Source organism: Leopardus geoffroyi, chromosome C1 (genome assembly GCF_018350155.1).
Source record: "Leopardus geoffroyi isolate Oge1 chromosome C1, O.geoffroyi_Oge1_pat1.0, whole genome shotgun sequence".
Lineage (NCBI taxonomy): Eukaryota > Metazoa > Chordata > Mammalia > Carnivora > Felidae > Leopardus > Leopardus geoffroyi.
Genome location: NC_059328.1, coordinates 34,078,757 through 34,102,965, shown reverse-complemented (window position 1 = coordinate 34,102,965; position 24,209 = coordinate 34,078,757). Strand labels below are relative to the sequence as shown.

At 48.2% G+C, this 24,209-nt stretch overlaps 1 protein-coding gene across 3 annotated transcripts in view; it reads right to left on the bottom strand.

Annotated features, from left to right (window-relative positions):
• SZT2 (SZT2 subunit of KICSTOR complex) overlaps nt 1–24,201 on the bottom strand; it is a 51,361-nt gene extending 27,160 nt beyond the window's left edge. For all 3 annotated transcript variants that reach the window (XM_045476963.1, XM_045476964.1, XM_045476965.1), the window contains exons 1-16: nt 24,056–24,201; nt 14,138–14,263; nt 13,431–13,604; nt 12,961–13,131; nt 8,970–9,101; nt 8,091–8,232; nt 7,588–7,694; nt 3,879–4,089; nt 3,477–3,647; nt 2,828–3,062; nt 2,508–2,637; nt 1,614–1,756; nt 1,233–1,385; nt 980–1,094; nt 548–765; nt 236–451 (exon numbers count right to left, since the gene is read on the bottom strand). In XM_045476963.1, coding sequence (XP_045332919.1) covers nt 236–451; nt 548–765; nt 980–1,094; nt 1,233–1,385; nt 1,614–1,756; nt 2,508–2,637; nt 2,828–3,062; nt 3,477–3,647; nt 3,879–4,089; nt 7,588–7,694; nt 8,091–8,232; nt 8,970–9,101; nt 12,961–13,131; nt 13,431–13,604; nt 14,138–14,263; nt 24,056–24,082 — 2,471 coding nt within the window. In that variant the 5' untranslated portion in view covers nt 24,083–24,201. The remainder of the gene's footprint in view (nt 1–235; nt 452–547; nt 766–979; nt 1,095–1,232; nt 1,386–1,613; nt 1,757–2,507; nt 2,638–2,827; nt 3,063–3,476; nt 3,648–3,878; nt 4,090–7,587; nt 7,695–8,090; nt 8,233–8,969; nt 9,102–12,960; nt 13,132–13,430; nt 13,605–14,137; nt 14,264–24,055) is intronic.
• Nucleotides 24,202–24,209: the final 8 nt, after the last annotated feature.

Genomic DNA, 24,209 nt, shown 5'->3' with positions numbered 1-24,209 from the left:
TGGTGCCTCAGGTGCAACAGCTCTAGCTGCACAGGCCAAAGTGAACAGACCTGGGGGAGGGGCAGGGGAGGGCAGTGGCAGGCGCTGCTCTGCGCTAAATCCTGTGCAGAACAGCAGTGGCTCAGAGGCTTAGAGATGGGCAGGCTCTGACTCAGGCTTCCTGCCAGCGGCCACCCAGAGTCTATGCTTGCTCTCTCCCTGCCCTGAGCTGCCCGGCCAGGCTTGGGTAACATACTCAGTGAGGACAGAGAGGAGCTGCGCGATGGCGCTGAGTGGCAGTGCGGGGACCAGGCCCGATGGGATGCTCCAGAGCCAGCGCTGGTGGTAGAGGTAGCGGGACAGAGACGCTAGGCTAGAGGAGGCTGAGCGGCCTGACACCAACGGCAGTGGCCCTGGTGGCTCCAGCGTCAGTAAGAAGGGTGCCCGGTAGTCCAGGGGTAGCTTCTCATACCTGGACAATGGAGGCAATCGCTTGATCTCCGCTCACTCCCAGCTACGCCCCAGCCCTCCCACGTGCCCTGGCCTGGGCCCCAGCCTCTACACCAACCTGATGAGTAGCTTGTCCAGGGGTTTATGCAGGACCACAAGGCAGGGCCGGTCAGACAGGGCCTGCTGCGGGCCCAGCATGGGGGGGGACTTGGAGGGAGAGCTGCCCCCACCAACACCCCCCAGCCCTTTTCGTTTGACCTTGGGTGTTGGCTCCTTGCTTTGCACCCGGTGGGGGAAACGCAGCCGCAGGATCTCTTCCCGCAAGCCCGACACAATCTGGGAAGAAATGTGATCAGATCCTCCTAACCCCGTCTCCTATAGATCTGGGAGAAGGGGTCCCCAGATAAAGTGATTCAGCCCTCTACTCCAAGCATTCCTTGGCCTGGGGGCTCCTTTCTCCGCTGGCCCTGGCCTTGTGCAGTTTGTGGGGAAGGAGCTAGTCCACTCTACAGGGCTCCTAGGTCTGGGAGTCAGGCAGTGCCCAGCTTACCTTGTGCCGGGCCTGGGCTGGTGTGCCGATGGGAAAACCCAGACGAAGAACCATGCATGGGGCCTTGGAAATGATGCGGACCATGTAGAAGGAGGAGGGGGGCTGGTCTGGGGCACTAAGGAAAAATGGGGGTGAGTGAGCAGCCCTAGACTGGGAGTAAGTGGGTTGAGAAGGAGGGGGGAGGTTTGGGGTCAGAGGAAGAGACATGGGATGCAGTGGAGGGGGAGGAGTGAGGGGACATCATTTTGCCCACCTGGAGAGCAGCTTCACATAGGAATAGCCCTCGACCAGCACGAAGCTGCTCCAGTCCCGGAGCAGAGAGGTCAGCGAGGAGTGAGAGATCCTGCACTGCACGGTGCTGTAGCGCCCATTGCTGCCGGGAGTGTGCAAGTGCTTGGGAATTGGTCTGGAAGATGGGTGCACAGAGGTCACATCTCACAGCCCCAAGCTTGGGGACAAAAAACAGATAAATTGCTACTTCTCTCTTCTGGGTGCTATCTGAGGATGTGGGGGTGGACGAGCAGGAAGACCAGGAAAGGGTCATCGTTTTTCCTTGGCTAAGGTTGGTGAGGGCTCGTCTGCTGTTCCCCTTTCCCATCACCCCCTGTCCCCTCAGCCCGCGGAGGGTACCCACGTGTCGTGCTCCAGGATCAGTACTAGGCGATGCATGTGCAGCCATCGCTGCCACGAATTAGCATCCATGGACAGCACTGGCTTCCAGTAGGCAGCGAACTGGGCGTGGGATGAGTCAGATCCGCTGTGCTGCAGGGAGAGCACCTGGGGACAGGAAGGCCTGTCTTATAGAAGCACTTGTGGACAAAGAGGGCACAACCTCCAAACAGCGAACAGGACCACGGGGCCCAGGGGTCGGAGATGGCAGTGGTTTACAGCCAAAGGAACTTAGAGCCCAGCCTGAGACAGAAGCGAAAAACAGAGGCCTCTAGTATGAAGGCCAGATTAGGATGAGCTCAGAAACAGACCGTGTAGCCCTTTAGAGCTAAATCCAGGCAAAGGATGGAGCCTGCCACGTTTCCGTCACTGACTTAAGAGGAATGCCGCTAAATGATGGGAGGAACTCGGGATGAGGCCACCACACGCCAGCATAAACCCCCCCTCATGGTTCAAGGCTGACAACTGTGGGCTGAGTGCGAAATAAGCACAGGACAAAGGAAGCTATGGTCTTCAGGAGGCACACAGTTGAGGGTGGTTGGCACTGGTGGAAAATGGAGTTGCCAGAGAAAGCCAGAGTATGTCACATGGAGATGGGGCGAAGGGGCTCACGGTCAGCTGGGATGCCACCACCTACACGACACCCGTGGTCTGTTGAGGACAGCCTCTCTCTACAGACCCTTCTCTGCCAGGAACTTGGAAGGAGGGAGAATTGCTCTCAAGGATAAAGCTTAGAATTCTGGTCCAGGTGCCTCAGACACGAGGGAAGGAAAGAGAAGGTGGTTCTGGGCTCCAGAAGCTGTGCCAGTCCAACATGGGCAGGCATGAAGCAGGGATCCCGAGCATCAGGGCCACTCACCGGGGTGGTGGAGCCAGGAGGGATATAGAAGAGTGGCACCCCACTCTTGGTGCTGTCAGGAAGCGTGAAATGTTCTGGGACCGAAGAGAAGGACTGAAGGTGGGCTAGCATCTGGTCCGTCTGGTTAATGCTGCAGAACAAGGGCTGGCCCTGAGTCACACCTGACCGTGGCAGGTACGGAGGAAGGCAGCTTGGGGGGGCACCTGGGACCCTCGACACGAGCCTGGTCCTCAGGGGCACTCTCTCCAGCTCCCAGTTTCACACCTCTGTCCCTCCCACACAACAAACGGTGTCGCTCACTGAGTGGTGACCTCACTCACCTCTGCAACGTGTTCCAGAACCGCCGGATAACATGGGTACGATATAGTGAGCGAATGGGTTGCCTTAGCGCACAAGACACATCATGCAGAATGTCATAGCCGCCTTCCATCGTCACTTCCACCCGTGTTCCTCGAGGGCCCTCCGGCTCCAGGGGCCAGGGCGCCACAGCCACATACTCAATGCGCATGTTGTGTTTCCACAGCAGCACCAGCTTCACCTCCAGCTGAGACCCTCCTTCAGGGGAAGCAGGAGGCTACTCAGGGGAAGAAGGGATAGGACTCCAGCCTGGGACTGAGTTCTATCCGAAACCCCCACCTACCTCATGGAACTCTAGCCTGGCTAAAGTTTCCAAGCATGGTTCCAGAGATTTCAGGCCTAGAGCCTGCCAACTGCCACAAACAGAAGTTTACAGGAGTGATCTGAAAACAGAGCCAAGTTCAGGACACCACACCAACCTCAGCTGACTTCTCTCTGGCAAAGGAGATGGAACTGGGAAGCTAAATGCTAAGAAGACTAACCCCTGAAGGCAGCTCAGAACCCATGTGTCTCAAATGACAAGCAGAATCTCATGTGTGATACCGAGGTGGCTTCTGCTTTGCCCAGCAGGTCTGACCCTTGTATGACGTGGCAGGGCCTAGTGACCCTTACCTTTGGCCAGGGTGACTTCTCGAACACTGTAGCCCTCTCGAAGCCGTACAGACACGGTGCTGACCAGGTCGGCTGGCACCTCCTTCTCAGTGTGCTTCTTCCGGCGCAGAGCCAAGGCAGGGTTGCTGCTTGCGGAGACCAGGTGCTCGTTAAATAAGCGGTGCTGAGAGCCTAGAAGACCAGCAAGGATGTGCAAGAGGCAGGTGGTTCTCTGTGAGCCTACAGAGATCTAGGGGGAGGGGCTACGCTGAAATCCCGGGGAGAGAAGAGTGTCAGAACAGTCAGCCCCAGGTACGCGCTCAATCTCTCTAGGGACCAGAACTCTCAAACCATTCCCGAATCACCTCTGGGTCCGTGCTACACTCCCCTGCCAGCCCCCTCTTGCCCCAGTCTGATCCTCACCGCAGTAATACTCAGGGTTCAGGGCTTCCCCACTGCGCAGGAAGGAGTAGAGGAGAAATGCCCGGTGGTAGACAGTCAGACCCAGGCTGCCTGGTTCTGGCTCAGGACAAGTGGACAGGTAGGAACCAAATGTGGCCATTGCGATGAACTTCATCAATTCCACATTGGGCACGTGGCCAAAACTGCAGTCATAAGAGTAAACTCCTCCCACCTAGAGAAAATGAGGAATTAGAGGCACCAAGAGAGGCACCTGAGAAGGAAGTACCAAAAAGTGGAAGAGACTGGGCTGGGTGGCTGCGCCCATCTCCCAGATGACAGAGTGGGAAGAGGGTCAACATTCTCCCAGGAAAGACCACTGCTCTGCAACTTTCCTTCCCTGGGCTCCTGTCTGAAGCCCATTCCATCTGGCCATGCCCTTTTTCAGAACATCAAACACCAGACTGCACCACTCACTAAAGATTGTGCGAAATGGTTCACTGGCTTCCTGTCACCATCCGAGAGACGTCAGCGTCTCTAACAAAATGCTTCTCAAACCTTAGGGTACAAAACACCTGGGGAATCGCTTCTCAGCCTTTTGGCTAAGATCAAGTGCAAAACACCTGGGGATATTGTTAAAGTGCAGTAGGTCTGGGATGGGCCTAAGATTTTCCATTCCTAACAAGCTCTGTGGTGATGCCAATGCTGCTGGTCCATGGGCCATATTTTGAACCCGAAGCCTGTAGATCAGAGGTTGGCAAACTATACATAACCTGTGTGCCAAATCTAGCACATCAGCCATTTTTGTAAATAAAGTTTTATTGGAACACAGCCATTCCCATTCATCTTGTCTGTGACTGCTTCGATACGGTAAGAGCAGAGCTGAGTAGCTGCGACATCCGTTTGGCCAGCAAAGCTTAAAATACTGACTAGCTGGCCCCTTCAGAAAATGATGACAGACCTATTCTAGAAGGTTCATCAAATCCCTGGCCTCTCAGAGTTCCTGAACCCTCATCTCCAGAAACTAACTCTATTCCACTCACTTGCCTGCTGGCTACATGCTGGCTCTTAGCTTCACTTGGAACCACTTCATTTTTGCAATTTCAGTTGCCACATCCTACTGATTACACACAATTTTATCTCTTTGGATTCCTTCCATCCTCCTTCTCCTGCTGCTCTTTGACCTCATTAAGACTGCCAGCCCTTGAACCTCTACTCTTTCCAAGTCTATCCCTGGCCCTCTTGACTTTACTCCTCTTCCCCCTTAAAAGCCCAACTGGGATCACAACCTCTATACCTGGGTCCCAAATGGAGAAAAGTGCAATGGTGTATAGGCTGACACCACATCAGAACATATGACACCCAACCCAGCAAGTCCTTCAGGGCTGTCCTCAATCCTGCTCTCCCAACTCTGGCCTCCCTCACAGTACTCACCCTTCCCTTTTCCTTCAGGGAGAGACCAGAGACCCTTAGCAGAATTATCTACATCTTCACTTCTATCCACTCCAAAAGAGTCTCTTGATCTACTTCTTGAGCCAACACCGTCCTGCCAATGTAGAGACTTTACTCCATCAGGTTTCCTTCTCTTTCCCTCATTTTCAAATCCTGCTTCCTCACGGTTCCTCAGAAACATGCTGGTATCTAGCTTAGAACAACAAAACAACAGGGGCGCCTGGGTGGCTCGGTCAGTTAAGCGTCCGACTTTGGCTCAGGTCATGATCTCACGGTTCATGAGTTCAAGCTCCGCACCGGGCTCTCTGCTGTCTGCACGGAGCCCGCTTGGAATCCTCTGTCCCCCTCGCTCTCTGCCCCTTCCCCGCTCGTGCTCTTACTCATGTTCTCTCTCAAAGATAAATAAACATTTAAAAAAACAAAACCAAACAGAACAGAACCAAGCATCTGTCTCTTCCACCCTGCACTTCCCTCTGGCTACTGTTCTCGCTCTTGTTCCCCCACTTGATCTGAGCATCCAAATTCCCTGTGTTAACACTCTTCCATCCACTGCAATCATTTCCCTGGCCACCTCTTCACTGAAATGACCTGAAGAAGATCCCCGTGACCTCTTAATCACCAAATCCAAAGGGTACTGTTCATTCCTCATTTTACACGATCTTTCTGCTGCCATCTCACACTGTTAACTACTTCTTTCCTCCCCAAACTCTGACTTCTTTGACATGAGAACCTCCTGGTTCTTGTCTGATTATTTCCCTTCATTCTTTGCTGGGTTCTCTTCTTACAAAAGACCTTTAAACACCGGTATTCCCCAAGGTTCTTCAGGGACCCTCTTCTCTTCTCAATCACCATCTGTAGGCTGACAAATTCTAACTCTCTCAACTAGTGCTGTCTCCTGAGTACCAGATCTGCATCTCCAACTGCTAACTGCTATGAATAGCAGCCATCTATTACATAATTATGCACTCTGCCGAGCACTTTAAATGCATTGTCGCACCCAGTGAAGTAGGCACCATTATAATCTCCACTTACAAATGAATCCGACCAAGAATCAAGTGATGTGCCCAATGTCACACAGCTAATAAGCAGAGGTGGGATTCAGGCCAAGTATGCCTAACCCCGAAGGTGATGCTTCCAACTGCCATCCCACGGATCCATAAGCGCCTCAAATGCAACATGCACAAACCTGGGCTCATCATCTTGTCCTCACTCTACCCCAGCTGCTTCTCCTCGTTTGCTCTGCTGGCTACCCAGCCACCACTGGAGTCACAAACTTAGAGACATCTTTAACCTCTCTTTCTTGCTCACCCCTCACACCTTGCTAATCATAAGTCATGCTGACTCCACCTCTTCATTTTCTCAATTCTATCCCCTTGTCTCTTACCCTTTATCCCCCTAATTTAAGCCCTGCTCCTCTCTCACACTGACCACCTCAATTAATAACCTCCCGGCCTCCACTCCGGATTTCACGCAACAGCAAGAGTGACCTTTATAAAACATAAACCCAACTAGTGGCTTTACTTATACTTACCCGTGTCACCCACAGAGTTATGCTGAAATGCCGTAATACGGCAGAACCAGCCCTTCGTGTTCTGCCCAGTGCCTACCCTCCAGCCTTGTTTCCCAGAGTGCTTTGCCTCCCACCCTACAGTCCATCAATCCAAACTGGCTGTGGTTCACTGAAAATTCCTATTCCTTCCTTTGCTCAAGCTAGTTTTTGGGTTTTCTGATCCTTGCAATGAAAATGGTAATCACTCATCTAATGGGGGAGATGAGGCTGGAAATGGCTGTCAAATTTCAAAACCTGCACTCTTTTTACTATAACATGCTGTTTCCCCACACCCTGAGGACAAAGATGAGAGGCCTCTCCCACCACTGCCATCTATCCTGTTCCATTTTTTTTTTAATTTTTTTTTTAACGTTTATTTATTTTTGAGACAGAGAGAGACAGAGCATGAATGGGGGAGGGTCAGAGAGAGGGAGACACAGAATCCGAAACAGGCTCCAGGCTCCGAGCTATCAGCACAGAGCCCGACGCGGGGCTCGAACTCACGGACCGCGAGATCGTGACCTGAGCCGAAGTCGGCCGCTCAACCGACTGAGCCACCCAGGCGCCCCCATCTATCCTGTTCTAGACAGGACACCTATTCCCCCCACCGACACACAAGCAACTACGTTATTGGCTTTATGTGGGAAATCATCCCCAGTAAGAAAGTAATCAGGCATATCCAACTTTGTGATATACCACACTTCCCTCTCATCCTTTCTAGAAAGTCCTCACCTGCACAAAGGAACAAGCCACGGTGCCACTGCGAAGCTGGTTCAGCAATGTCTCACAGACAGCAACATCAGGGACACTGGTCACCCCATCTGTGATCACGATGATACCTGGAGCAGGAAATATCAGACAGATCTGGGGACACTGACCAGATCAAAGCTACAGGGGGGCATCCAACTGATGGGGCCCTTCAGACCTCAGTGTCTACCGACTGATGTGTTTTATGATCCACACCCTTCCCTTTTCCCTTCCCTCCTGCTTCTCCCTCCTGAGTGCTGGACCCCAGTCTCCGAAGTGATGTCCTTGGAGCTCGAATCCCTCCCACTAGGGTCCTGGATGGTTGTCAGAGCTGGGGGTGCTTGAGAGAGATGCTCAAACACACACACAAGGAGACAGATCCTCTTCTCTGGGGCCCACTGATCCCCTGGAACCTGTATCTCTACTGCTAATGCCCCCTTCCCGTACCCTCCTATTTCCCCAGCCCCACCAAAGGTCCTTCTACTGACCTGCACTAGAGTTTGAGGGGAGCAACTGCAGTGCCAAGATGCCCTGACGAATCATACTGACCAACCCAAGGTCAGCTGTCACCATGGAGACTCCCACCTTCCGGCCAGGGGGCTCCCCCGAGTCTGGGGACTGGTCTTCGGCCTGGCCCGAGTTACGGATAAGACAGAATGGGTCAGAGAGAATTACCGTCCCTCCCATCCACAGCAAAGCCAGAATTTACAGCCCAGCACTGCCCAGGCCTGACAGGCTTAATCCTGTGAGGACCTCAACCCCTTGCCATGCAGCCAAGTCCTGACTGTGCTTGTTCTCCTAGCATGTGCTCAGATGCTGACAAGGAGTCGGACACCAGATGAAGCACCGGATTACACTGGAGCAGGCTTCTCCACCTTTTATGGCCCCTTTCCCATCACGATTATGAAATATTTTACACATCAATCGAATTAAGTCTTCAGACATAGAGCACTCAATTTGCTTGGCGACTTCTAGGATATCCAAAGGAATGCGCCAAGTGCATTCTAGTGAGTTCAAGCAGCTCTATCCCTGACTGAACAAAATCGTAGCGATCAAAGCCACACACAATCACCTTCTCAGATCCACTGGGGGAGGAGATCTAGGACTGAAAAAGACACCAGCACATGGACTTCGCGTTTTCTCCCGGCAAGAATGTGTGTCTTGGGAATGTATCTGAGCCCTCCTCCTCCAGCAGGGAACCTGTTGCGTGCACTCACCAGCACTTCTAACCTTGGCTCACTCTGGCTCTTAGCCCCTTTCCCTGACCTCTCTTCCCTCTGTACTGGGGCTTGTCCTTCCTCTCTCCCCTCTGTCCCTTAAGAGCTCTTCTTTCTAAGTGGTCTCCACCCACTTTCTCTCCCACATACCTGACTCTGAGGGTCATACTGCTGCTGCAGCATGGTGGCCACCTTGTCCTCAAAGAGACAGAGCTGCTCATATACCTGCTGCAGGAACACCTCCCGCTGGGAAGGGTCCAAAAGGCAGCCCTGTACCAGCACCTGAGAAGCACAAGGGAAAGACCAAGACATGAAGGTCAGGGGGACACAGGAAAGTACTCTTCTGGTCTGCCTATGTATCTCCACAGCTCTCTCTAGGCGCTCCTGACTTCTCGCGCAAGCAGGGTGACTAAATCCACAGCCAGTTCTTCTCGTGTCAGATCATCTACTCCACCAGGGATACCAGGCCGTTAGTTATCTTCATCTGGGTTCACAACCTTCCTCTGCTTATGGTCCTGCACACTGGGTTTCCCCAAGCTCCCACATGGGGGTGCCATAAGATCTTCCATCTTGGGTCAGCAGACAGCCCCACCTCAGCCTGGCAAAGCCTTTCTCATTCCGACTCATACATTTTTATTCTTGTTGATCTTGAAGCACTGCACACGGAGGCAGTTCTGGACCTTTTTTCTTTTAGGTACAACATCATCTTCCCTGTGAATGTTCCTTCCTTCCTTTTCCCCTCAGCAGGTAACTCCTACCCCCCCTTCTTCATACAGAAAGGAAACCAGTCAGCAGGAGCTCCCTACTTGCCTTAACCCCAGGGGGGTACTACTCTCCAACCACCGAAAACACCCACAATATTTGCTTGAAGTTTGCATCTGTGTCCTTGTTCTTCTTTTGAAACTCTGAAGAAACGATTCCTCATCCTCTTCTGTTTCCCAAAAGCTAATCTCTCCAACTAATCTTGGACCTCTTGCCTAATGCCTTCATTCTCTCTCCATGGGGTTCCTTTCCTCCTCCTTTCAACATAAATTAAGTGCCCCCATCCTAGAAATTTCATACAGGCCTGGTGGCCCCTGGGAACTCTCCTTTCAGACTCCTACAACCTTTTCACAGGCCCACTACTCCCCTACCCCTGCCCTCCTGCGTGACAACTACTTCCTCACTCCCTATCCGGAACTGGGGAAATGGGTGGTCACAGCCAGGAGAGGGGGACTCTGTAAGTCCACAGGCCTAAGAGAAGAAAAACGGACTCAGAGGAATAGTAGGGACTGGGGTTATAAGGTGAGAAAGATGTTCACAGCTATATTGTTTAGATGTGAAAAGTGGGTCAGCCCAAGAATCCTACACTAGGGTTTGGCCAAATATATAATGATAAATTGTGATGAAATATCAAACCAAGCAGCAATTAAAAATCATATTTTCAAAAAATACTTAGTGACCAGGAAGAATACCCATATTATAGATTTAAAAAGCGGGATGTAAAACTATGTGTCTGGAATCAGCCTGATAGTTTCTTCTCCTCTCTTTGGATGGTGGTGGTGAGGGAGGATAAACCAGTACTCAAAGGCAAGAAGGAAATTCCATAAAATGTTAATTGTAGTTATTTCTGGGTGGTGTATTATGGGTAAGCTTTGTTTTTCCTTATATTTTATGTATTTTTCAAGTTTCCTTCAATGGACATACATTATAAAGGTGATTTAACTTGTTCTGTTTTTTATTTTTTTAAATGTTATTTGAGAGAGAGAGCACGCGCACGCACGCGCATGCGTGTGAGTGGGGGGAGTGGGGCAGAGGGAGAGAATCCCAAGCAGAGTGGGCTCCATGTTGAGCTCAATCTCATGACCCTGAGATCATGACCTGAGCAAAATCAAGAGTTGGACACTCAACCAGCTGAACCACCCAGGTGCCTCTTTTTTTGTTCTGTTTTAAGGAACAGTAGAATACATCTTGGGGAGCTTTAGAGATGGTGAGGAAGCTAGCCCAGGGCTGACAAGTGGCCCTGAGGGCTTAAACTGAGTAAGCCTGCTCCTTCTCCATAGCTGTTGGCCTTGTTCAGGGCTCCCCTCCCCTCCTGTACTGCAATAATCTTCGGCCTGTTCTTCCCAATGCAGAATTTGCCCCCCAGTCCATCTTCCTTCCTGGCTACAAACAAGCCCGATCTTCCCAGTGTACAAATCTGATCTCATAACTGTCCACTTAAAAACCTTCCATTTTTAACAGTTTGAATAAAAATGAACAGTTTTAATAGCTAACTTTTCCGTGTTTTCTATGGGGCAGGCACTGTTCTAAATGCGTGATATATATGAACTCAGTCACCACATAATATCAGTACTGTTAATCTTCCCATTTTGAAGAAAAGACAGATGTACAGAGAGGTTAAGTTATTTGCATAAGGGCACACAGCAAGCAAATACAGGGGGTGTGAATCTAGATGCAGCGCTTGTCATCATCACCACACTAAACTCTCCTATAGTTCTTAGCCGTGACATTCAGGGTCTCTCATAATTCTGCCTCTACTTCTCTCTCATCTCCTCTTTACTACCACTCCCCACCTCCACATTCAAATACTACGGTGTCAAACAGAATAATGTGTAGTCCCCTAGAGCAACTGTGACCAAGAGCACAATCTCACAGCTCTGCAGCTTTGCTTTTGCTGGCCCCTCTGTCTGGAAAGCCCACTCCCCTTCTTTGAAGGGCTAACATCAATCCTTCCTTCAACACTCAGTTCAAATGCCTCTCTGTCCAAAAGTCTTCCCTGGGCTTGGCTGGCTCTCCCTCTTGGTGCTCCCACAGCATTCGAGTCATTACTTAACTAGTAATGTGTCTTTATCACATTCGGCCGAAATTACCTCCTTCAATATCTGTCTCCCCTACTAAAACCTCAAGTCCTCCCATCAGGACAGGGACAGTGCCTGATTCATCTGTGACTGCAGGACCTAGCCCAGGCCTCGCATAGATCAGGCTTCAGTAAGTGTTTGCCGAAATGAACCAAGTGTGGAGTGATTACCTAACACTCATGCTTTCCCGGTCTTGGCCATCAGTGCCTGAGAAGCCCGGCCTCTGTCTGGGGATGCAGGCCACAAGCAACAGTCCTAACAGCTGTGCTAGGAGAGCACTTTAATCCACAGCAGTGGGCTGGGATCCAGACACGCACCGACTGCCTTGTAGATCTCGGGTCCTCGGGAGCTGTTCCTTGCATCCCTATCTCAAAGCGAGTTTGACAGCCAAGGTGACAACATGGCCATTAGGGGCAGTTTCAGGGTAAGCCCCTAACAGTGAGTTGAAGGTGGTTAAGAGCAGATGAGGGGAAACTGGGCCACTGCTTATCTAAGCCAAAAACAGATATTCCAGTAACAGACCTGGCCATTCTCCAAAAGGAGTGTCTTGTGATGGCCTGTTTGGGTGTTGGATAAGGCTCGTAATTATCTGTATGGTCAGCATAACACCCCGCACTTCACAGGGCCCTCAGGGAAGATGGCCCTCCTCTGTCCTTGGAAGAAATTATGGTTCTGGGCATTTGTTATATTTCAAAATCATAAAATTATTCTAAAAGATCATCTCCTAGAGGTAGTGCCAGGAGTCAGGATATAAGCAAACCCTCTAATCAAATTAAAAGGAGGGTGGTAGTGGCAGCATGAAACAGACATCCAGTGGCCAGAACCACAGCCTTGCAGAAGGAGTGGGAGAGGCATTTGTTCAATCAAGGCCAACGGACCTAAAGCTCGTGAGAAGGCTCTTTTTAAAAAAAAAAATTTTTTTTAACGTTTATTTATTTTTGAGACAGAGAGAGACAGAGCATGAACGGGGGAGGGGCAGAGAGAGAGGGAGACACAGAACTGGAAGCAGGCTCCAGGCTCTGAGCCATCAGCCCAGAGCCCGATGCGGGGCTCGAACTCACAGACCACGAGATCGTGACCTGAGCTGAAGTCGGCGCTTAACCGACTGAGCCACACAGGCGCCCCGAGAAGGCTCTTTAAGAGCTGAGGAATGGATCCTTCTCAAGAGGAGACAGACTCAGAGACGACTGGTAAACAGGTTGGGACTTTGAAAATAGACAGTAGAGACAGAATAAGGACTTAGTCAATGGACTACCAGAAATGAGGTCTAAGGGTACAAACTTGGAGAAAGGATGTGATACCTGGTGGGCCTGCAGGCCAATGATTGAGGAGTAGGCCTGGATAGTTATGTAGATCTCAGGCTGGAAGTCGATGCAAGATCCGGGCACTCGGAAGGGTCGAAGCAGCCCGCCTAGGCAGCGGGAGAGCGCATGGAAAACTTCATCAAACAAGATCTCCCCTGTGGAATCATCCTGAGGGCAATGCAGAGAAAGATCTCTCGAATGTGAGCAAAAGCAGCCCTGAGCAGAGGGCAGAAACAAGCAGCTTCCGTGGGTCAGTGGAACTCCCATCTTAAAGTTGGTCACACCCCCAAATACAGTGCCACGTGTGGAATGGGACGTCTTTAAACACTGACCATTTAAAAGCCTATTTCCTTTCCACGATGGTAGGCTGGGATCACTTTTCACATCTCTGAGGCCTCTCCCTCTCCTCCTCACCCCCTACTCCATCCCTTATTCCTTCTTCCCACTGTCTCCCTCTAGTCCCTTACCACAATGCCAGTAGACGGGCTAAGGTCGAGCTCAATGACAAATCGGTACTGCCAAGCCAGGAAGGTAACCCGGGTAGAAGGTACAAGGAGGAATGGCCTTGGGACCACTGGTTCATCTGGCTGCCACCCAGGGGGCAGGACGCTGAGGACTTCCAACTCCTGCTCAGACTGGAGCTGACAATTAGGACAGAGAGAAAAGGAAAGGGTCAGGGAAGAGTCACCCCTTTATTTCCTGGACCTGAACTTCTTCTTCTTCCTTTTTTAGAAAACTTTTTTAAAATGTTTATTTTTGAGAGAGAGAGAGAGAGAAAGTGTGTGCACCAGAAGGACAGAGGGAGGGAGACACAGAATCCGAAGCAGGCTCCGGGCTCTGAGCTGTCAGCACAGAGCCCGACATGGGACTCAAACTCATGAACTGTGAGATCATGACCTGAGCCGACTGAGCTACCCAGGCGCCTCGTCCAGGACCTGAACTCTTGTATCCAAAATGGCAAACCACTGGTTCTATCTCCTGCAACCCAACTATATACTCTTCCTATTTGGAAAATTAAAATTTCCTGGGTGGAATCATTTTCTGGGAAAAGTCACTTGCCCCTTCTAGAATGAGACCCCTTAGAGTTCGTCTCCCATCCTGTTTCTAGGACCCCCTTAAAAAAGCAGATCCTTCTGAGCCAGCCCCTCCCATCCTGTAGGTTTCTGGGCCTCACCAGCATCTCCTGAGGTGTAGCCTGCACAGTTTGATGCAGGTGATTGAGGAACCAAGCCAGGCGGACATTTCGGGAGATTCGATAATCTTTTTTCATCAACAGGAACACCTGCCCAGCTTCTTCCACCTGGAGACAAAGAGACATTAGAAATAATCTAGAAAAATTCACTGAGTTCCTGGTATACATAGATCGCTGTGCAAGTGACTTGTCCAAGGAGTTCACAACACGTAAGGGAGAGGCAAGGCAGCAGAGGAGAAAAATTAGCTCCCCCCTCAGGGCAACATGTTCCCAAGGACTCAGTTCTCTGGTCCCATTCCCCTTATGTGGACTTCTGTGTTGACCAAGTGCCCTTTTAACATTATTGAATGTGTAGGTGTTTTTCCTATAAGCTACAAGCTCGTTAAGGGTGGGGATTGTGTCTTGCTCTATGTGTGTGTCCCTATGCTTGGCAAATTGCTGACAACGAAGCAGATACTCAGTAATGCCGGACACTTCCTCCTAATAAGCCTTGACGACAGCGGCCCCTAAAGGAACCTTCACTGGGTGACTAGCAAGCCCGCTGAATGCCTCAAAATTAAACTCCTGTGGGTCACGACCCACATTTTCCCCACCCTCCACACTTCTCAGTGGTCAGTGCTCCAGCTCCTTCCCACCATTGCCTCAGAGGCAGCTGGCTCCGCGGTGTCCGGACAGGCATCAGTTCCCTTACCCATGGCCTTGTCCTTCCACTCAGGAGCCGAATCTTGGCTCGGGATGAATTCGACGCTCTCCCTCATCCACACATATACCATGCCAGCGGCACTCTGACAGAGAGAAACGTGTCACTTTGCCAGGGGCGCCAGCTCCAGCAGGACTTTACCTATCCTTTCACTTCTCCCCGGTGAGCAACCTCTCCCATCCCCTTCAGAACTTGTTCCCATCTCTCAGCCCCTGGGGGCCTGGCAGATAAACTCACCCACTGTTTCACAGAGAAAATAAGGATCCACTGCCCTGAACTCCCCCAACATTTTTTCCTGACCAATCTTTACCTGAAATTCCTTTATTCCCTTACTCTAGCCTCCGATGAAAAGACGACTCTCCTTCTGGCTTAGACAAATTGCAAATTTCTCCCCCTGGGTCCCTGGCCGGTGAGGGGAAGGGCCAGGCGGTGAGGACTGAAGAGGGTGGTAGAAATAAACAGAAGCCAATAACTGTTAAGAAATGTGGTACTGAAAGGAAGTGAAGGTTTCTTCCCCCCGAATGGGGAAATTTGAAGAAATAGAAAAAGCCCTGGAAAAGCAATAACGAAGGATGGTTGATGGCAGAGAGGAGTGTGGAAAGCAGACACAATGACTAAAGATGAAGAAAGCCATTCTTCTTCAGGACAGAAGGCCTGCTTCAAAAGACACAAAACAGGGGCGCCTGGGTGGCGCAGTCGGTTAAGCGTCCGATTTCAGCCAGGTCATGATCTCGCGGTCCGTGAGTTTGAGCCCCGCGTCAGGCTCTGGGCTGATGGCTCAGAGCCTGGAGCCTGTTTCTGATTCTGTGTCTCCCTCTCTCTCTGCCCCTCCCCCGTTCATGCTCTGTCTCTCTCTGTCCCAAAAATAAATAAACGTTGAAAAAAAAAAAAAAAAGACACAAAACAGGGGCACCTCGTGGCTCAGTTGGTTAAGCATCTGACTCTCGATTTCAGCTCAGGGTCACAGAGCCTGCTTAAGATCTTCTCTCTCCCTCTTCCTCTGCCCCTCTCCCCTGCTCATGCTTGCTCTTGCTCTCTCTCTCTCTCTCTCAAAAAAAAAAAAAAAAAGACACAGAAACAGGTACTGGGAAATGGCATAGGTGGAAGCAGGCAGGAAACTCCCATTTCTTGAGCACCTGTAATATATTCAACAGGCCCCTGGAGACGCTAAGTGCAAGAACTTCAGTTTCAGACGGCCTGGTGTGAATCCCAATTTGGCCTCTTTTTAGCCTGTGAGATCAGGGAAAAGGTACTTAATTAACCTCCTTAAGCCTCAGTGCCCTCATTTGTAAAATGGATATAATCCTAATACCGATCTAACAGTGTTGTTAAGGGGGCTAAGCGAAATCAGGTATAGGAAGTGCTCAGCACAATGCCTGGCGCTCAGAAAGAATATTATAAAAGTGAACTATCACCAGGTTATTACCGGGCATAATAGAAGGCTCTTCACACTCGTACACTCAATCAGGCTTCACATAAAACACTTAACAGAAACAAACGGAGGTCCAAAAAAGTGAAATGATTTAATACAATTAGTAGGTGCAGGGTCAGAAGTCAGACCCAGGCCTCATGAGCTGCAAAGCCCAACTACTGAAGAGTGACAAGCAGATAAAACTGGGGGTTTAAGAACAGAAAAGATTTGAAGTGGTCCCGAGAAGGAACACGATGGGTCTCTACAAGCATAAAGGATGCTCCGCCATAATCAGAAAGACAAAGAGACAACTGAAATATTGATATAGGATTCAATATTATTTTGTGTTACGTCTCTATACTACCTAAAATCACACTATTCTCTATTATGCTGCTTCTGTACGCCAGGCTAAGGTAGGTGCTGGCCAAGGATTTTTCCCAAGAGTTGGAGCAAGCTACTGAACTTTTTTTTCACAGAGCTATAATATTTTATCTGCATTAAAAAAAAAAAAAAATTCCCTCTGGCTACCATGTGATTCAGAAAGATCCCCTGACAACCAGGGGAGATGGCAGTGGCCTAGACCAGAGCTACTCATAGTAGCCATTCTGTGAACTGTTTGAGACTGGTCTCCGATGAGACAGCACTTGTGCCAGAATGTAAAGCCAGTACTGCCTTTCATTGACAAAGCCTGGTTTTACACACACACACACACACACACACACACACACACACACACTCAGCTAATGCAACCTTCAAGACAAGTGAGCTTAGCTGCCATTTTAAGGACCCTTTAGAATAAGACAACAATCAGTGATTAATTGGAAGCAGTGGGGAGGAAGGAACAAAACTGTATCAAGGACGACTAAGATAGCCCTGGAAACCGGTAAATTGCAGAATGATTTCCAAGTTAGTGAGAAAAATCAGATACAGGTATTTACCATCATTTCTAACCACCATTCCCCTCAAAAGGTCCCTTAAGATTGTACACCCTTATCACCAAGATGCTAGAAACAGCAAAGGGTCTACTGGCCAAGAAGGAATGTGCAGCAGTCACTTGCCCTCTGCTTGACCTTGGTCTCGGGATGGGATGCTCTCCTAAACCAGTCAAGCTCTCCCTCAGGACTGGCTGAGCTGGTGTGGGTGTGAGATTGATGCCCACTCTTGTCTAACTGATGGTGCTGGATCCCTGCCAAGGCTCTTATCTAGGAAAGGATGGGCTGGGGCCGGGAGTACTATCAGAATAGGAAGGATACCTGCATTCAGCAGTCCTTTGTTTATCATTCTATCTTCAGAGCCTACAGCAGTGCCTGGCACATCAGATGCTCCATACAATTTGCTGAATAAGTGAATTTGCCATATGTTCTAAGCAAAGTTAAGTTGATGTTTAAAACTAATAATCAGTACAACTCTTTTTCTCTACAACTCTTCTCAAGGTGAGATAATCTTAACACTAATCTCAGTACTATATTCCTCTGGTTCTTCTTTGGTAGTTAGTAAAGACTTTTTTCCCCCCAAATGCCAGCCTGTTTCAGCTATGCAAGAAAACACCATAGGAAGGAATCTGGGCCCATACTGAGCTGGGTTAAACAGAGGAGAACACACATCCGTGGGTCAGCACCATAAGAACAATTGGGAACACTTGGTCGCTCCACTTTCTAGGTCTAAAATGTTGGTGATTCTGGGTTTCACTAACGAATCTATGATCCCCTGCACCATGTTAGGCATGACAGGTTTCACTTCTGTCACACAGTCACAAAGCAGTTTAGAATTCTTCATGGCACCCACCAGTTTATAATGAAGAATTTGTGTACTTTGTAAATTTTGTTTCCCCTGCAAGTCTAGAAGCTCTAAGGAGGTAGAAGCTTTTGTCTATATGTTGTCCTTTGCTGTATCCCTAGCAACCAGCACAATGCTAAGATGTACTAGGTGTTCAAATATTTGTTGACCGAATGTGTGAGGGAAATGGCTCTCACAAGCTATGTTTCTTCTGTTTTGAGCTATGTTCTGAATTTACCACTGATTCCCAACTTTTCACTTTTAGCAACGTCTGCTCTGTGTTGTCCAAGAGATCCCATCCTTCCTCATCCACTTTATAGAAAAACGAGCCTATTTTATGTCTGGGTTTTTCTTCTGCTTCCACCAAAGTTGTTTTTACCAGGTTTTCACTACTATTTTCTTTTCAAATATTATCTCTTTTTTACAGTTCTTGGAATCTGGGGAAGGGCTGCGGGTGTGAGTTCTAATTGATTTGTTTTGAAAGAAAATGTGATTTGATAGCTGAGGATCTGGTCTTGAACTTTATTTTCCTCCTCCATAAAACATTACCATGTATCCCAATGGCGTGTGAAAGTATAAATGCGTGCGTTAGTGTAATAAGTGAAAACAAGCAATTCATTGATCAGTTGCTGCTTTGTGTCTGGAAAGAGTCCCGCACAGCCATTCACTTCAGCTTTTTTGCTCGTCCCCATTTACCTGGCATAGCTGGATATTTCCTCACACTAAGCCAGAATCTGTCTTCTTGATATAATCTTGACCCATTCTTGAGATCTGTTCTCTTGAAAACATCGAACCCATTTCTGGTTTTACCCCTGGATAAAACCCAAAGGAAAGTCTGACCCTCTGCCAAAGGAAAATCTATCAAACATCTGATGGCAGCCCTGAGTCTCTGTTTCTCTGTAATAAACATCTCCTGAGTTCTTCAGGTAAATCTTAAAGAGCATTGTTTCAAGTTTCCCCACTATATCTTAGATCATATGCCTATGAACTCTGGCTGGTCTGTTTTTCAACTCAAAATGTGGGGGCTAGGATGGAACACAATACCCAGGTGAGGTCACAGATTCAGAGTCTCCTAAGTCCGACTGACTTTACCATACTGTTGGCGCAGGGAACCTCCATAACTTTTTCACTTGTGTTGCTGTTAAGACACATCCTCTGTTCTGTCCTCATGCAGCTGGCTTTTTGGGACACATCCAATTATTCAATTAGTCCTGTTATATTGGATAAATTCAGTCTATTATTCTATTGTGAAACCTAGAGTGCTGTTTTGTCTTTTAGCAAATCTCTTTCCAGCTTAATTTCCCTGCTAATTTCATCAGGATGCCATCAAGTCCTCATTCCTGTCCAAAGAGGACAAAGACAAGGTGAGTGTGCATTCATTGATCGGTCAACAAATTTATGGAGGGCCAGCTACATGCTAGCACCAGGCTAGGTCCTAAGGATACCACGAAAAGCAAAAACTGGCATTCTCTGCTCTCGTAACATTTACCCTGTAATGGAGAAAAAATTAATCAAATAATCATTCTACTAACTATCTGATTACAAACTGAGTAAGTGTGCCAAAGGAAAAGAAAGTGGTTCTATGGCAGCATATAACAAAGTAACCTGACCCAAGCTAGGATCTTAGGAGAAAGTGACACTGAAGGTTGAGTGGGGTTTGCTAAGTGAAGAGGAAAAGGGGAGATAAAGCGGATGGAAGACACAGATGGGTGCTGTGCTATTAGTAAACGTTCTTTAGATTATTAGTAGACGGCTTGATTTCACTACAGTACAGCTTCCATTTCTCCACCTTGTCTTGGAAGTTATTTTGAATGACAGGGGTGCTGGGTGGCTCAGTCGGTTGAGCGACTGACGCTTGGTTTTGACTCAGGTCCTGATCCCAGGACTGTGGGATCAAGCCCCTGTGTCGGGCTCCTGCTGAGTGTGGAGCCTGCTTGGAACTCACTCTCACTCTCTCTCTCTCTCTGCCCCTCCTCTGCTTGTGCTCACACATGCTCTCTCAAACTAAAACAAACAAATGAAAGTTATTTTGAATGATGGACTGTCCAAGGCCAAGTGAAGCTTACGTAGTTAGTTCATCAACCAGTTCTTACAGAATCCACTCTCTTGAAACCAGGAACATTGGCCCAACTTAATCTTTCTCACATTTCTCCCTCAAACATGACCCTTCGAAGTCAACAGCAACATGTTCAAACCATCATCTTGAAGTTTGCCTCACATTCAAGATGTAATTGATCAGAACCAGAAAACATAAGAATTAATTTAAGCAGCTAAAATAGTATTTTTCAAAGTGTGATCCAAGGACCAGGTGCATGAGAGTGGCGAGGTGCTTTTTAAGATAGATTCCTGGGCCCCAGCCAAACCAACTGAATTCAAGTTGACAGGACTCAGGAATCTAAATTTAACAAGCTCCCCAAGTGATTCTTCTGCTTTGACAAACCCTAAATTAGCTGTATTCTCTCGGCATCCACACTCACATGGAGCTTCAATGCCCTACTATGTAATCTCCCTGAGTCTGAAATGCATTACTCTTGGGACTAATCTGGCAAAGAGAAAGCAGGGTTTCAGAGTCAGAGACCTGGATTGAAATCTGGTTCTACTACTTGCTATCTATGTGAGCTTGAACAAGTTACTTAATTTTTCCAGGACTCAGCTTCTTCATTGATAACATGTGGGTAAGAATACCTACTTCATAAGGATGTTGCTGCAATTAAACGTGAGAATGAGAACAATGGTAGAGGAAGCCTATCATTTTCTGGAACATTTATTGAGGCCTACATACCATTTACAAGATGAATAATACATTATTAGGCACTGTACTGCATACCATATATATCAGGATGACGGAAACATCGCCCATCTCAATTTGTTTTTTGTTTGTTCTTTGCACCTGTCCCTTTGTGGTTAAGGTATAAATAATTTTTGAAGCCTTTTCCAACCATTATGCTGTTTGCTAACAGAATCCCATGAGGAGTGCCTGGATGGCTCAGTCGGTTCCATCCGACTCTTGACACTGGCTCAGGTCATGATTCCAGGGTCATGGGATTCTCTCTGCCTCTCTCTGCCTCTCTTCCCCACTCACGTGCGCTCGTGCTCTCTAATAAAAATAAATAAATAAATAAATTAAAAATAAAGAATCCCATGAAGTAATGTAGACATTTTCTCCCTTGAACTGTCTGAAGGCTCCTTACCACTGGACTTATGCCACATAAGTCCTGAACCTCTAGCATGGACTCAGCCTGAATCTTCTTCTCATCTCTTACCCATCTCTTGCCGATTTAGAGGACCTAGAGGGATCAAACGTTGGTTCTGTTGCTGCTTGTTAATACAAGGCCTTGGTGAAGTTACTGTGCCTTAGTTTCCTCATCTGTGCCATCAGGAAAATAATAGTGCCTATTTTGTGGAGATTTTACAAGGATTAGGGGATACTTAGTAAGCACTCTGGAAGCGTTAGCTGTTCTCATTGTCACATTGCACCCACACTAGCAGCTGCTTCTTCTGTTCTCTGAGGGCTCTACGCTCCTTCTCACGTCAGGATTTTCACTATTGCCTCTGCCTGTGATGCACTCTGGCTCTTCTCGTGGCCAACTTCTACTTGGTCTTCAGGCTGAAGTGTCATTTCTCTGAGAAGGCATCCCAAACCACCCCCGCCCCACACACTTCTTAACAAAGTTAGTTAAGAACCTCTTTTAAACACTCATTCATTCTGTAGTTTTCCTTTGCAGCCCTTATTATAATTCAATGTTTGTTTACTCTATTAAAATAGAGGACATGTCTGCCTCACACTGCTCGGTATCCACCCTGATACTTAGCACGATTCTGAATCCACAGCACTCATAAAAATATTTTAAATATTTGATGAATGAATGATTTCTTAAATCTGACTATGCCCAATTTTCTCTCTTCGGATTGTAACAACCTCTCAAAGTCAGTGACTTTTCTGCCCAGGGGCAAACTTTACTCCCTTTACTTTCTGAGATAAAATTTTCAGAAATGCAAATCAAGAACTTAACAGATGCTTCACTTTTGGCTGAATGAGACTCCCACAAGTATGTGTCTTGACTCCAAGCTCCTATAGATCTGCACTGATCAATATGGTAGCCACTACCAAATGGGGCTACTGAGAACCTGAAATGTTGTGAGTCCAAAAGTCCAAAATGAGATGTGCTAGAAGTGTAAAACACACACTAGATTTTTAAAGATTTGGTACAAAAAAGAATGATAAGTAGCTCATAGTTTTTAATACTTGTTACCTGTTGAAATAATATCTTGGAAATATATATAAATAAAATACATTATTAAAATTGATTTCCTCTGTTTCTTTTTACCATTTTAAATGTGTCTACTAGAAAATTTGCATACATGGCTTGTATTAGATTTCTATTGGACAGTGCTGTTTTACACCACCTTCGTATTTTGCTACAACATCCCATTTCCTCTCATCTTTGCTGCTGTTGTTTTGTAAATGTTTATCTATTCTTGAGAGAGGGAGAGAGAGACCAGAGAGAGAGAGCAGGGGAGGGGCAGAGAGAGAGAGGGAGGCACAGAATCTGAAGCAGGCTTCAGGCTCTGAGCTGTCAGCACAGAGCCAGAGGCGGGGCCTGAACTCGTGAACTGAAAGATCATGACCTGAGCTAAGTTGAATGCTTAACCGTTACCTACGGAGCCACCCAGGTGCCCCCATTTCCTCTCATCTTAATTCTTACGGAGGAGTACTCCAAATTCTTTCATAGTCTTTCTCAGTATTGACATTTCAGATGCATGGCTTCTTTGTGAACATGTCTGATTCTTTAAAATAGGGTAGAGTTTCCTACTTAATCTTGGGTTTCATAACACCAAATCCCAACAAACTGGAGACTTACCATCCTGTGGATATTTTATTATTTATACTATAATCACTACGGTTAACAACACAAGATCTGGGGCCAGGCCACCTGTTTTGGGAGTCCTGGCTCCCCTACTTACTAGCTGTGTAACTATGCTGCAAGGATCTCTGTGTTTCAATTTCCACAACTGAAAAATGGGAGATGATAAAAGTGTCTAGGACAAGAGGATTAATTGATATTGGCAAAGCATCTAGAATGGTGCCTGGCATGCAGTACTCATTCAATAAATGACTTCTATTTATGTCATTCTACACATCCTCGACCCTTCCCACCTACTCATATATTCTCTTACATCACTGGGCACCTGTTCTAGTGTTCCTTTTTTTCCAAAGCTGAGAGATTTTATGCTCAGATCTTCTAACTTCAACTCTGCCACTCCCCAGGTGAGGAGCACTTGGGTAAGGTACTTAACCTCCCTCACTTTTCAATTCCTTTATCTGTAAATGAGAGCGGATACTGCCACATTCTTCGCCTAAGTTTTAATAACGTAATGTATGTATGAGTTCCTCGCGTGGTCCTTCGCACCTAATGAATGCCTCCTGTGCATTTTCTGGTTTAACACGTCAAGTCCTCACAACACACCATAAGACAGGTATTTTATGAAGAAAGAAACAGGATCCTGGAAATCAAGACTTGCTCAAAGTTGCACAGATAGCTAAATGGCAGTGCCAATGCTGGACGAGGTTTCACTCCGAGTCAAATGTTTTTTCGCGAAACCAAAGCTGCTCCCCAAATGCACGAGCGCCAGAACTAAATTAATTCATGCTGTCTACGGCATTCCGATGTTTGGAGAAACGCATAAACCATCGATGTCTACTGCCGTGCTGCCCAAGGAAACTGCAGCAGAAAATCAAACTACAGATTTTGTTAATAGCATTATTAAGATCAAAGAATACGAAAGCCCCAGAGTCAGCGACGTGTCTGAAATTTCAGTAACCAAAACAAAGCGACGGGTTTCTGCTCCAGCCCCCCGACAAAACTGCGGGCCGAGGGAAGGAGGTTCAATGGTTGGGCCTACGGGGCAGGGCCTCCCCCAGACGGGAAGGCCACCGCCGTGCCAGGCCGCCGGATCCTCCTCCTCGGAGCTCGGGGCCCAGTGCCCAGCGTTGCACCCACCCGCCCCTCACCTCCGGCTCCGGGCGCTCCGAGGCCATCACACAGCCCTCCCGCGCCGGCCCGGGCCAGAGAAGATGCTCCACTCGTGACCCCTGACCCGGCTACAAGCGTCCCGCAGGAACCGGAAGTGAGTGGGAGGACCGAGTTCTGAGTTTCCTGATTGGG